General features: G+C 47.4%; 1 protein-coding gene across 1 annotated transcript; it reads right to left on the bottom strand.

The window, feature by feature from the left end:
* Positions 1-3,070: 3,070 nt before the first annotated feature.
* Positions 3,071-13,301, bottom strand: OGFOD1 (2-oxoglutarate and iron dependent oxygenase domain containing 1). The gene is made up of 13 exons (XM_052795738.1): positions 13,113-13,301; positions 12,891-13,036; positions 12,757-12,803; positions 12,193-12,293; positions 11,218-11,334; positions 10,620-10,711; positions 8,204-8,332; positions 7,715-7,828; positions 6,910-6,989; positions 6,480-6,775; positions 5,029-5,151; positions 4,124-4,182; positions 3,071-3,550 (listed from the first exon to the last, which is right to left on the bottom strand). Exons 1-13 carry the CDS (start codon positions 13,261-13,263, stop codon positions 3,389-3,391), a joined length of 1,617 nt encoding a protein of 538 aa, XP_052651698.1. The 5' UTR covers positions 13,264-13,301; the 3' UTR covers positions 3,071-3,388.
* Positions 13,302-13,458: the final 157 nt, after the last annotated feature.

Raw genomic sequence — 13,458 nt, 5'->3', positions numbered from 1 at the left:
GGGGCGCTTCGGTGCCTGCCTGAAACTTCGCTTTGGGCTGGAGGCTGGATCAGTGCCCGCTGAAGAGGGATCTATGTAACAGTGATTTTCAATGTCCTAATTCAAGTTCCACTTTGGAGTTCAAAAAAAACCCAAAACCAATTCAAACTGACACTTGACAACAGGTTATCTGATTTTAGCCCCTTTCTCCAAGTCCCATGGATTGCTGCTCTTAATACTAATTTACTGAATACCTTATGTCAGAACTTTGCTGCATGTTTATGAATGCCAAAACCATTCCTTTAGTTTGGTCTACAGCTAAACTGTTGCTTCTTGCTCCATATTGAATTGTTCCTGTTCTTAGCTACTTGGCAAACTGATAACCACCAAATGCCCAAAAATTTGTTGTGAAGCATTTGCATAACTCAGCATTTCAGTAACCGAAAGCTGCTGGTACCCTGCATCAGATGCCAGGCTTTGGAGGTGCAGTCAGCTGGTGGGAAGCCTGCGTCCTTGTACAGCTGAGCTGATCAATGTCTGCATGAGGCCACTTTGCCTGGTGTGAAGTTTCTGTTCTCTCTTGCTCACACTCCAGAGCTCTGTTCGCTTGCTGTTCTCGGTCCTATTTTTCTATATTGTCCTGCTTGCTTACTCATTTTGTGGGTATGTATATATTTCATATTCATATTCCTTTCAATAATGATCAGAGTACTTTGCAAGCAGCTACACCTATTTGTAAATACAGCAAGAGCATCTATAGAGAGGGCTCCCATTATTGGCACGGTCTAACTGCAGACCCCTTCCTCTCCCCCAAATAGCTCATGTCACTTGAAATTTCAGCGAGCAGCGTCTTTCCCCTGTACCTGCAGTGCCAGCCATGTGTGGGGCTGCCTTTGGCTTTTGGGACCAAACAGGAAAGGTAGGAGAGCAGAGACGTGTTGATTTTTAAATCTTTGAATGCTAACTGCAAATTTGGCTCCTTAAATTACTTCATCTCAGTCACCGGAGGCAGAAGGGTGGTTCTGTGGGTGATTAGATAGATACAGGCTTGCTCAAGTACAGGCTGGTATGCCCTCTAGTGTATTATTTATTATTAAAAAGCAGCAAGCTTCAGAGAGCCCAGCTTCTTCCCAGTCTTCCGGGAGGCTGTTCCAAGGTCTACCAAACACACTCTTAGGCTGATAATGCAGTAGAATAAGTAATTTCGTTTTGTTAATTAATGTACTCTCAACTTTGCCTAGTTGAGTATGCTGTGAATAGCTGTGGTATCTGCCACCTTTGTTCAAAACTACCCAAACAATTTTCCTTTTTTTTCCTTTATTTTTTTTTTCTTTGAAACCTCCATTACTTACTTTCTGCTGGGGTGGCTCAGAATAAGAACTACTTTATCCCCAAGAACAGCTGTTGCCCAGAAACTAGTGATTCATGAAGAGTGCCCTGTTCTTGTGTTTAACTTCATCCCCTTGTCTTTTAAGTAGCTTAAAACAGTAGCAGAGGAACATTAAAACCAAGCAAGAAAGTCTTGGCACTGCACAGAGAAGCCAGCTTAGGGAGACGACTCAGAATATGAACAAGACGGTGTAGATGTTGCAATAGCAGCTTGGAGCAACCACGTTCCAGCTGTTCTCCCTGCCCAGCAGTGACAGAGGGAAAAGCTAGAACTGAGCAACTGCTTATAGTCCGGGACTGAACCCACACTGCATCTATACAGTTCCTGTGCATCACTCTCTAAGCAGCTGTGTTGTCCCCTTGCTTTGGCATCAGTGGGGGCTGAGACACCTTTCATTTTGGAAGCAATGGCAGCTGCTTCATGCTTCAGTGGTTCCTTTTTTGAACCTTGTGCGTTGGGATCATGGCTGAAGGTTGTTGCTCCTGTATCTTCATGAAGGCATGCCCAAAGGATGTCCCACTCTGTGAAGGGTGCAGAGTACGCATGTGCCAACACAGCTAGCCTTGCTTTGAGCTTACTGCTCCTCCGCTGCCAGCTGTGGTCTTACATTGCCGTGGTGGTCTTCAACAACAGGCCTGGAACTGGAGAAGCAGCAGACTAATGCGTATCTACCCTCTCCCAACCCAGGAGAAGCAGGAGGAATGAAGTGTGCACACTCTCCCCACCTCACTGCAAGTCCACGGCCTGCGCTGTCTGACTTGGATGAGGTGACAGTGCACCTGTCTCTCTTGATTGCCAAAAAAAAGTTTCAGGCAAGCACATGCAGGCCAGGGCTGAGCCTCCAGCAGGGTGTTCTGCAGTCTGGCTGCCTCCTGAAGCAACGAGCACAGCTCTGCAACAGCACCTCTTGGTGGGGTGGACACCTCAGTGGTGACAGTCGGGCAGTCCTGCTTGCAGTGAATGTGGGGCAGGCAAACCGTACTGAAGGCGTGTGCGGGGGGGTGTATTGCACCAAGACCACTGCCATTCTTGTACTGTTTACCACAAGACCTGGCTATCTGCTAGCTGGAAAGACCCGAGCTGATCTCCAGTGACAGAAGCCACGTTGGAGCCCCGCAGACCCCAGGACAAAATTAACATGATGTGAGGCCATGCTGTCAGCGACCCTCCTGCTGCCTGTGGATGACAAGCCAGGAAGAGGTGAGTTACCACCTTCCTGCTACCAGCCCACCGCCCCTTTTCTGAGGCTGGAGGCACAACCCTTTCACACCTGAAGCAGCCATCCATCCATGTACTCACAAACGCAGGAGCAGGTCTCTTCTCTCATCTCTTTAGCTTGTAAATTCTTTGGAGAAAGGGCTGCATCTGGGTCTGTCTGCCCAGCATTTAGCATAATAAAGTCCTGCTCCTTGTTACAGCACCACGTCCTTCTCAACGCCAGCAGCTTTATAGCCTCACCATCTTCCTTCCCAACTCCACAGAGTTGTGCAGCTGGAAAAACCTCTTATTTCCCATGGCAGCTCCTTTATTTCTACAAACAGTCAACGCAGTTAAGGCCCAGAAAATGTCTTGGGCATTTTGTAACAAAACTTGCCCAACCAGAGTTTGAAGCATTTAACTGACCCACTTCCTTTTTTTTTTTTTTTCTTTAATAAAAGTCAGTCATCAGCTTGGGGCAATGCACGGTTATAATTTTCACCCTGTGTGCTATTTCCATGAGAGAACAGCTGGAAAGCTGACAGAGCAGCTCTCAATTGTGTGACAATGACCCCCTCTGCGTAGCGTTAAAAGCAGTCCAGAGTGTGTGGTACAATGCACTCAGAAGACTGGATTTCCATTTGTACAGTTAAAAAAGTCACCTGGACCCCACGTGATAGGGTACAGCTTGTATACAGTGTGGTGAAGTTAGCAGTGGCAAAGTTTATCTGGGCTTAGACGGGCCTCAGCTGAACGTGTGGATAGAAACCTGCCCTGCACCCACCACCATTTTCTGTGTGACGATGGTCACACTCTGCACTATCACTCGTAATAGACAAAGGAAAAATCCCAAAATCCTGTTCTGTTTGGATGCTTTTTCAGGCGTGCCAAGCTATGATGATTGATGTATTTCACAAACTTCATAGTTTCTTTGTCTCTATAAACTAAGGCCAAGCAGTTGTTCTCTGGATTCACTGTCAACAGCTAGAAGACACAAAAGTAAGGGAGGAAATTAGTTTCACAAAAATGGCTTTGATATCATTCCAAGGAAGAAACAAACAAAACGGTTTCAAAAGCTAGTCAGAACAAAGGTCTGGTGTTAGAAAATGAATGATGTCACTATTTTCATTTTTAATATCCCTTAACCTAAAGCATTTATTAGACAGCAACATTCATTTGAAGGGATTCTGGTTGTCTTATTAGTATGACTGCTCACCACTCCCACTAGTACTGATACTGAATGTGACCCTAGTAAACAGCACTTCCCTGGAAAAGCATCCTCTCTGCTACAGCCTTGTGCCCCTCTGAGGCTTCCCAAATGCCACCAGGTGCAGATGGCATCAGCACCGTGAGAGCCTGAGTCTTAAGCTTTATGGTGAACGCTAGCCTCTTGAAGCTGAAGCCAGAGCTACGCCCATGAGCAGTAATTCAGGCAGGAAGGCTCCAGTGCGATACCAAGCACCCTCAGGATTATGTTAGCATTACGACAAAGTGCAATTATGCCTCTCCACCCTAAACACTTTTATCTAATTTGCAGCTAGCAACTGAGGTCCTTACCTCTTCATCTTCACCTTTAGCGATGTAGGAAGTAAAGCCACCATATTCTGGATCCCAGTCTTAAAATAGAAAAGAAAGGTTCTTAGAAAGTTCAACACTGCCCAGGCTCCATACAGCCTTCCTGGAAATGCCGTTTTTCCACCCCAGTTACCAGATACAGGACGATCCCCAGTTTACCTCCTGCCAGTCGATTTTTTTTTTTTTTTTAATTTCAAATCAAAAACAACTTGAAGCAAATGTACTGGATTTGCCTTTTACCACAGACGGGCCATTTAAGGTTGCTTGGCTCTCTGCTCCTCACATGTAGAACAGTTTTGCCTTAGCAGATATGCAAAAGGCTTTCAGTATAATTACTAGCATGTGCCAGGTGGTTTCAGCTGTGCATTCTGGGCTCAGCTGGTCCAAAATGCTTATGTTTAGGTTTTTGCTTTCACCACTATCTAACTAGCAATCAACTGAAAATGCCTAGACATGCCTAAAGTAACTTTTGAAAACCCTGGGGTTTGTGAATTGGAGGCGCAGTGATAATTTTAATGAGAAAAGGGGTGAAACGGAACACTTTAGTGGGTATTCTGGCCACTTGACCCTCCACCATGCCCGTAGCCACTGCTTAGTGAGAGGAAAGGTCCGGGGGATGCAGCCTTTCCTTCTGCCCAAGCGCCACCTCCTGGCTCCAGCAGGAGAGGTCAAAGCTGATCCCAAGGCCACACTCCCAAGTCTTTGTGTAAGGACTACTGAAACCAGGGCTTACGCAGAAGCGAGGAGTAGGATAAAGTCTACAAAGCCCTTCTGTGCAGGAAAAAGCAGGGAAATTTTGGCTACTGTAGCACTGCTGAGAATTCAGAAGTCCTTCCTTTAGACAAACCTTGTAAGGAGAGTCTGACATCTCTCTTTTGTCCACTTACCCTCACAGCCACAGAAGAAGAGCAGGTCGAGAGCAAATTCTGTTGCCCAAGTGTCATGGACTAGAGTATAGTGCCTGTGGGTCCAGCGCCTCAGCTCCCCTGCACACACAGGGGTATCTGAGCCTAGGAGAGGGAACAAACAAGCCAGGGAAAGCAATGAAGTTGTACAATAGCCAACGCCTGCTGAGCTGAAGGCATGTAGGGGACAAACCCCTGCACTGCCATGCCACTGTAAGACTGTCTTTGCCAGGCCCGGCAAAGTGTAAAGGGAAGAAAAAGTAAAACCACAGATCTCATGTTAACTTCTTTTCTAGAGGTGACTCTAAGTTACATACTTTGAATAATGTGGAGGAGTGGGGCCAAGCTATGATATACTTTGGTTTAACCAGTTCTTCCTTTTTTATTTTTTTCCCCCCATCCCTGGATTTACTGTAGAGCTCCAAACCTGAAAAATCCAGCAACCTATCTGCTCTGGAAGTACCCTGAAACTACCAGAAACTTCAGTGAAGAAGGATATTGCTCTGAACTCACTCTTCATGTGCCATCCCAGGAGGTATGTCAGAATTTGGGAAAGCCTTTCTTTTCTCATGCCTCTATCTCAGTTTTCAATCCATACAGCCCCAAACTATGCCCTCCTCATGTGAATTTAAAATCACACAGCAGGAACATGGCAGATAGGAGAGGTAAAATGACTAGCTGTGGAAATCAGAAAAACAAGGCCTTTGTACCAAGTAAGTGTTCTGGTGGGATTTTCAGTAGGACTTGTTTTTTATTACCTTTTATTTCAGTGTCCACTAACTTGCCTGACCCCATGCAAGACAAGCATTTTCAAAAATTCTACCCTTAAACTTCAAAGCCACTGTTTTAAATAAACAGCACCAATTCACAAATCCAAAATTAATCTAATCTTTGATAGCAATGATATCTCATGGCTGACAATGAAGTGGTTATTTAGGCTGGCAGCATTTTCTGAAAGATTAAATCCTAGTTTTAGGTATCAGTTTTCTAATTCTGAAATTATCTTCTGATCTGTTCACTTTTTTCCTTTTTGATTTGGTATCTCATATGAGAATCTACTTTATATGAAGCAGGAGTATGTGGATGTAGAAACCATGTAACTATTGGCAACAGATTATTGGGCAATTAATTAACACCCCCCCTCCTCACTCATGCCGTAACTCCTACAGAAGTCCCACCCTTAAGACTTAGGTCTGCTCAAAGCGGTATCTTCAAGTTAGTCATTAATTTAGTCCAAATTCTTTTGTGATGGTCACTTACTTTGGATACCCAATCTGACATGCTTCAAGTCCCATGCTTGTGCTGGTGCCTTGTGCTGGCTGCAGTACAAGGTGAAATGCTAGTTCCATGAAAATCATTGGGAATTCTGCTGCCGACACCCTTAACATCAGGATTTTGCTCAAGTCCTTTCACACTGCTGCTGTTCTACTTACTGTTCTGCATCTCGCTGTCTTGTGCTTCAGGGATGTTGGCAGGCTGATCTGACTGATGTGGAGTGCTATCAGCACGTTGTTCAGGCTCTTCCTGCTCAGGTTTGGGACTGCTGTGCCCAGTGGTATCTGCTGCTCTTCCTTCCCCAGCATCTTCATCCTCATCAGAGGGAGCTAGGAAGTGCAGCTTTAGGCCAGTGAAGTTGGAAAGCAGTAAAAACAAGGCCTCGGAGCGTAAGAACTGCAGGAATTTCTTCAGGATGTCAGGGAGGCTGTCTTCCTCTGCCGTCTCATAGAGTCTGAAAGACAGCAGAGGTATCAGCAGTGGAGAACCAACAGGGACCGCGTCCATGGGGGCAGCGTCAACCAGTGCAGCCTCATGGCAGTTCCTGCTTGGCCTGATCAATAGGTGCAGGACACTGTCATTGCCCACCTTTTATTGGCAGGCCCCCGGCTACTCCACTGGATGTCTTTGTTCTCCAAAGTTTCACATAGTAGTTGGTATTTCTCTTTCTAGGAGAGAAAGATAGTGCAGAAACTTTAACATGTAGCTCCCTCATCTCCCTTGGTGTGCTAGAAGCAGCCATTGTCTACTCTAATTTTTTTTCTCACTTGTTTTGAGTGCCTAAGGACTGCTGAATTGAGGGGCATAGCCTGGGTGGGCATCATGTCTTTTCAATGCCAGTGACCGACAGGTATCAGATGCTACTTGATTGTCTGCTGGGTGGGAATGCAATTTCACTGAGATGGGGATGCCCAGTAAACCAGAGGTCAATCAGCCTTGAGAAGCAAGGCCTTTCCAGTAAGACAAAACTATTATGGGTCATTTATTTCACACACAGGCTGAGTTCCCCAAGTGCTGCGAGAGGCTGAGGGACAGGAGAAGGACACTCTGGTCACAAGGCTATGAAGCAGGTAGGATGACACGTTTCCATCCTTCTGCTTTGCTGCTTGTACGAAACAAGAATGTTGAAGCAAATTTTGTCATTTTTGATGAGTCCCTATGCAGCAGTGTACAGGCAGGCAAAGGGGATCCACCCACAGAATCACAGAATGGTTGAGGTTGGAAGGGACCTCTGGAGGTCATCTGGTCCATTCACCTTTAGGGAGAGAAACTAGAAGGTGTTTTAGCTGACAGCTGAACAAGCAAGCCCTTTCCCAGTCTGCATGACATGTGGTACCTACCAGCCCTGTGACTTGTTCTAGCAGACCACATCAGATTGAACCACTGGGCTCACCTTAAGAAAATCTTTCAGGAGAATTTCTGATCGCTCCTCAAACTCCTCCTGGATTTGAGCTTGGGAGTCCATGTCCAAATAAACTAGATTGATCCACTCATACAAGATTTCATGCTGGAAGGGAAATGGACTTGAATGCTGAATTTGCAAAAGTAAAAACGATTCCCCAATTCCCCCTTACCCAGCTGGCCACAGGGCTGGATTCCGCCCCACACACACTCCATTGTTTTTTTTTTTTTTTAATTGCACCATGAGTATTTGCTGCATTGCCTGCACTATTGTAGGTATGCAAAATGTACGGAGTCAAGAAAGATATACATGATATGCAAGAAAGAAACAGGCTAAGAATTATGGACAGGAAACAAAAAAAGAGAATGGGATAAGTTAAAGATTAAAGCATCCCCAAGCATCAGTGCATCCACTAGCAGCTATTCTAGGGACATGAAAGAAATAGAAATGGAGATAAGGAGATCTAGGCTTGTTACTCACATCATAGGGTATGTGTGGGCTCCTGGGTAAAGGAGCTTCAATGTGGCGTGCAGGTCTGACTATTGATGGGCCATGAAACCAGCCGCTCACTGACAAGCGGCACTTCTCCTCAGACAAAACTTCTGACACCTGGAACAATGTTGAGCAGCATGTTACTGTTCAGACTACAAAACATTTAAGGACCAGCTGTAACAGGCACCATGTAGACTCATCAAAGGAGATGGACCTGACTCCAAAGAGCCTACTGGATACACAGAGAAGTCAGACAAGGGCTAGACCAGGCTGGATTATTCTTGGTTTATAGAATGAGGGCTTAAAGCAAACTTCAGTGCTCAAGTTCATTGTAGGTTACAGAATCCCAGGCCAAGCTTTTACTCCAAGCTCCCAGCAGAATCCATTCCCCCTCTCTGAGAGCTTTGAGTCATTCTGTTACCACAAGTGAGGGTATTTTAGTTTTCTACCATTTGCTCTGTTGAAGAACCAGCTATCATAGGCTGCAAAAATTAGCTGTCACAGCTTAATCTGGAAAACACTGAATATTTGTGGGCCACAGCAGACTGTATCGGTCTACTTTTTTGTCTTTTAATTTTGAAGAAGTGCTGTAATACAAGCTATCATGAAGGGCATTCGCCTGATGCTTTTGGCTCTGGATTAAAGGTCTACCTATCTGTCAGACTAAGAGCAACCCCTCTGTCCTGGCATTTAACCTGGTCTGTGGAAACCCTTGGTTTTCACACAGTGATGGCCACCATTAAATCTTGATTTCATCAAATCGCACACCTAGGTAAACTGGGCTAAATTGAACAATTTCACATTCTAGGGTGCTGTACTGTAACAGCAGCGTGAAGAGAAAGCCATCCCCTTATGACTTGTTGCTAGCCACAAACTGTCAATTTTTGAATAGCACATAAAGACTTTGCACTAGGGGTTTTTTGTTTGTTTTGTTTTTTTGAACAGTCTGATGGAACAGGAGGAAGAAAGACAGTCTGTTCCGAACAGGTTTTGGCTTTTATTGATTGTTACAGAGCTGTACTGGCCCTTTTCTCGCATGACTTAGAGGTGTTCTAGGTTATTTAGAATGGCTACTGAATCCTAAATCACTTGGGAAATGGAAACCAGAAAACTGCCTGCCACTCAAAGGTCACGGACCTGCTCTGCTCAGCAAACACCCACAGCTTTGTTATCTCCCGACAAGTGTACACATGAAGCCCAAAACCTGAAGATCTACTAGGAAGTACTGACTAAATGCTCTTTGCACAATGTCTGAGAGGGCTTTAAGGCTGCCATGTGCTGTGAAGGCTTCATATCAGTCTGACCCTTACACAGTCCTCTAACGGTAATTTGCAGGCTCCACGCTTTACTGATGAAAGGGTCAAAGAAATGATTCAGTGGTTCAGCAGATACTCTCGGCACAACTAGTGAGGTCCAGATCTGGGAGGCTTTAATTCACAGCACTCCCAGTTAAGCTTAATGCTTATTTTAAAAACAAGTTTATTATTTAAGCTGAGTTTATTGCCTGCGTTAACAGTATCAGAGACAGTACACAGAACTCTGAATAGCGCTAATGCGTGGGATTAAGTTTAGGTCAGTAGGAGAGAGTCACAAGGCTAACTGGAACATGGATTTTTATGACAAGATTAAATCGCTACCTGAAAACAAATAGGGCAGTGACCAAGTAGATGCTTCTGTTAATTAATTCTAAGACATAAATGACACAAAAATAAAACCCTAAGCAGTCTAGGTGAGGACATGCCCAACCTACATCACTGATCTTCTTCCTCTCCAACCTTCTGCTCTTTGGCCCTGTTTGTTACAGTCTGCGGTATTCTCAAATATACAGGAGTTTCAGATTTCAGTCAGGTGTTTGTATCATGTGGTTCCACAGATTGTTCATCCTGTTTCCAGCCATCTTCCTGATAAGTGCCACAAAGTGCTACTTAACCATATCGGCATTTCTGCTGTAGGGTACCGTGCTACATCTATGTTACCGAGGGGGTAAAGCCGCATAGTGCCCTATCGGCAAGGTGAGGAGCTCTTCTGGAGCAAAGTAATGGCATCCGCATGAAAAACGTGAGCTAGTTTAAAACGAGCAAACAAACAAAAAAAATCTGTTATCACCACAGCCAAATCCACAGCAGTGGCCTGCCAGGATAGCAACACAAAGTAGAAATGGAAATTTTTCTTCCCCCAGGATGATGAAGCTAGACTGACAGTTTAAAGTTGGCTTTGTCAGTTCTTGTCCTCCTTAAAGTCCTTGAAGCCCTGCCTTTTACATACAGCACTTAGCATGAGTATCCATCCACTCTACCTACACTTCTCCCTTTCCCTTCTCCCTCTCCATCAGGACTGTAATAACACAGGGAATGAATAACCACAACAATGAGAATCAAAAAATGAACAAGAGACAGCTTCTTGCCTGGTGGAAGGAGACTGGAGACACTTCAAAGAAAACCAGCGTGTTCCACGAAGGCACTAATGACTTGACAATTTGCTGTGGCTGAAAGTGTTCTGAGGAGGAAGAAAACATACTCTGGTTAAGATATGAATGGGAACTCACTAGAAACTGCTGTTTCTCTCTGACTTCATGACATTGTGACTGGCGAGAGACCTGGGTATAAGGGCTGGAGCTCAGAGCAAGGGCTTGTTGAGGAATCAGTGAACTTTTGTTGCTGGAAAGGAAAGTTATCTCCATTGCTTTAGAGTTCCAAGCACAGTTACTGCCATTGCGTCCATCCTGCCTCCACTCTTGGCCCTTGCAAAAAAGTGGGGAAAAAAAAATAAGATTCCCCTCTTCTTTAGCTTCTCCTTTTTCTCTACTGTTGCCCATTAGCATTGTCTGCAAAGACTGACTGCTACAAGCCATCTCTAAGGTGCAAGTTTTACATATACATCAGCTTCTCTGGACTAAGGAGAAACTCTTTATCTTCCTTGTATTTTTTGAGGAGAGAGTTGCTGCAAGGGGTGCAAAAGCTTCATCTTTTTCAGCCATCTCGGGCTGAGCTCCGAGCTCCTACCATCTGTACTATACAGGTCCAGTGTTCCCCCGTTGCTTTTCTCCCAGGGTGGGACGAGGTACAGGATGAAAGCAATTCTCCGACCTTCCAGCTCATCGTCATGGCACAGCAAGACATCTGCAATTACACACGTTTTGCTGCAGTAGCGTCTTTCCAGTACATGCATGATTCATTCCAATGGCTGCTTCCCAGCTTTGTCCCCGCAAGGATACAACAAGAAAAAACACGCCCTTTCCAAGAATTGCATTTTCACTTGTCAGCATCACCAGCCCAAGATTTGCAAGATTAACTTCTCTGGGATCGCACTGCAATTGGCGGATCAGCCCACTCTGAAGGTACAGGCAGTTCTAAATTGTCATCCACCCTTCCTTGGCTGCCACTGGGCACAGTGGACAGAAACTCCCGCCTTAATGATTCAAGCTCTTTTAAATACAGAGCTGCCCTTTGAGTAGGTTTGTTGCTGGAATAGAGAGGAGGGGGAGCCCTGGGAACAGAAAAGCTGGACTGACAACTGGTTGTGTAAAAGACTTTTTAAAAGCAGAGCTGACAGCAGTAAAATTTTCCCCCTTCCTACAGTGATTTTTCACGACTAAAAGGGTAGGTGCAGTTGTAACCTGGACTCACCAAGGTGACGTTTTAGCATCAGACTTCACAAACTCAATGGTAGCAGTAGGAAGCTGAACACGTCACCCTTTTGCATGGAAGCAGGCATGCAAACATGGGCTGAACATCTCTGAAAAGGTGGGGGCTTGCAACAGCACCAGGCCCAGTTAAAGCCATCAGCAGCGGAACTACAGCAACGCTTTTTCCATAATCTGTACTTCATTTTCTGAGACTCTGATTTGCTGCTGATAGCTTCTAGGACCCTCTGGAACTAGAAAGGGGCTGTGGTGGGTTATGTAATTAGGTATTCTGTAGACATACTTTCCTACACACCCACAGAAGCTTTAGGGAAAGGTTTGCTTATAGACTGACCTGTATATTCATATTTAGCACAGGAGATGTCAATAGTTGGTTCCAGCTCAATCTGGGTCACAGCAGAAAGCCATGCTCGGAATTCTTCACACAGAGCATGCCTGAGAAGACAAGCACAAGGTAAGTGTCCTCCGGAGTTATAAAACATATCACCATAGTTTATTATCTCCCTTCCAACTACTTAAATGCTTAGAGGTTCTGTTCCTGCCAGAGACACCATACTGCCGTAGAACCGCGCAGGAGCTGGCCAGGAAAACAGCACAGCATTTACAACACCGCTGACAATAACCAGCGGCGAGTGTGAACTCCGCTGTAAGGGCAGCAGGCGAGCGTTTCAGAAGTGACAGATACACGAGGGCCGCATCGGCTTGCGCCGCTCAGAGAAAGCCGGTTAACCGACTTCGGGGCCGCCGCCTACACCGGTTGGGCTCTTCAGGGCCGGTTTCCGTCCCCGCCGCCGCGGCAGACGGCGGCCGGGCACCGCCCGGCCCACCCCGCGGCCCCTCGCCTTCCTAGGGAAGCCAGCCAGGGCTTTTCCCCCCGCTCCCCGAGTCGGCGCTTTACCTCAGCGCGGCGACGTGGGGCTCCGGCCTTCCCCCCAGCTCCTCGGACTGCGGCGGCCCATGGAAGAGAAGAAGGGACGGGGGTTAGGGCGGCGGGGACCGGCTCGGGGCGGCCCGGCCCGGCCCGGCGCCCACCTGCCGCAGCGAGAGGAGGTCGTTGCTCCGCCGACGGAAGCCGAGGCCCAGCAGCTCGTCGCGCAGCGCCTCCGCGAAGGCCGGGCCCGCCAGGAAGCCGGGGATGACGCCGTGCCGGAACGGGGCCGGTTCCACCGCCGCCGCCTCTGCAAGGGAAAGACCGCTGGCGAGGGAAGGCGGGGGCCCGCCGCCGCGCGGGCCGGGGGTGGAGGGGTGCCGTACCGTGGCAGAGCGGCTCCCCGCGGCCCCAGGCCGCCGCCGCCCGCTCCCGCAGCGCCGCGTCCCTGAGGGCGGCGCAGAGCTCGGCGCGCGCCTCCCGTTTCCCGCGCTTCGGCCCCGCCGCGGCCGCGGCCCCGCGCCGCTTGGCGCCCATCGCGCGCCTCTCCGGCAACCACCGCCGGACTACAGCTCCCAGCGGTCCCCGCGCCGCCCGCCGGGCCAATCGGATCGCGCGGGGGCGGAGCTGCGCTCAGCTGGCCAATGAGGGATAGGGGGAAGGGCGGAGCGCGGCCACAAAGTGCCAGTGAGAGGCGCTCACGGCAGGGAGGGTAGGGTGGTTTGTCTCTAT

Source organism: Harpia harpyja, chromosome 9 (genome assembly GCF_026419915.1).
Source record: "Harpia harpyja isolate bHarHar1 chromosome 9, bHarHar1 primary haplotype, whole genome shotgun sequence".
Taxonomy (NCBI): domain Eukaryota; kingdom Metazoa; phylum Chordata; class Aves; order Accipitriformes; family Accipitridae; genus Harpia; species Harpia harpyja.
The sequence above is the reverse complement of the archived record's forward strand: the minus strand, read 5'-3'. Positions and strand labels throughout refer to the sequence as shown.

Excerpts from the sequence above, each read along its gene's own strand:
- OGFOD1 (XM_052795738.1), bottom strand. The coding sequence starts at position 13,263 with ATGGGCGCCAAGCGGCGCGGGGCCGCGGCCGCGGCGGGGCCGAAGCGC. Across the intron at positions 7,829-8,203 it reads GCCCACACATACCCTATGAT|CATGAAATCTTGTATGAGTG; the intron begins GTGAGTAACAAG and ends TTTCCCTTCCAG. Across the intron at positions 3,551-4,123 it reads CTAAAGGTGAAGATGAAGAG|CTGTTGACAGTGAATCCAGA; the intron begins GTAAGGACCTCA and ends TGTGTCTTCTAG.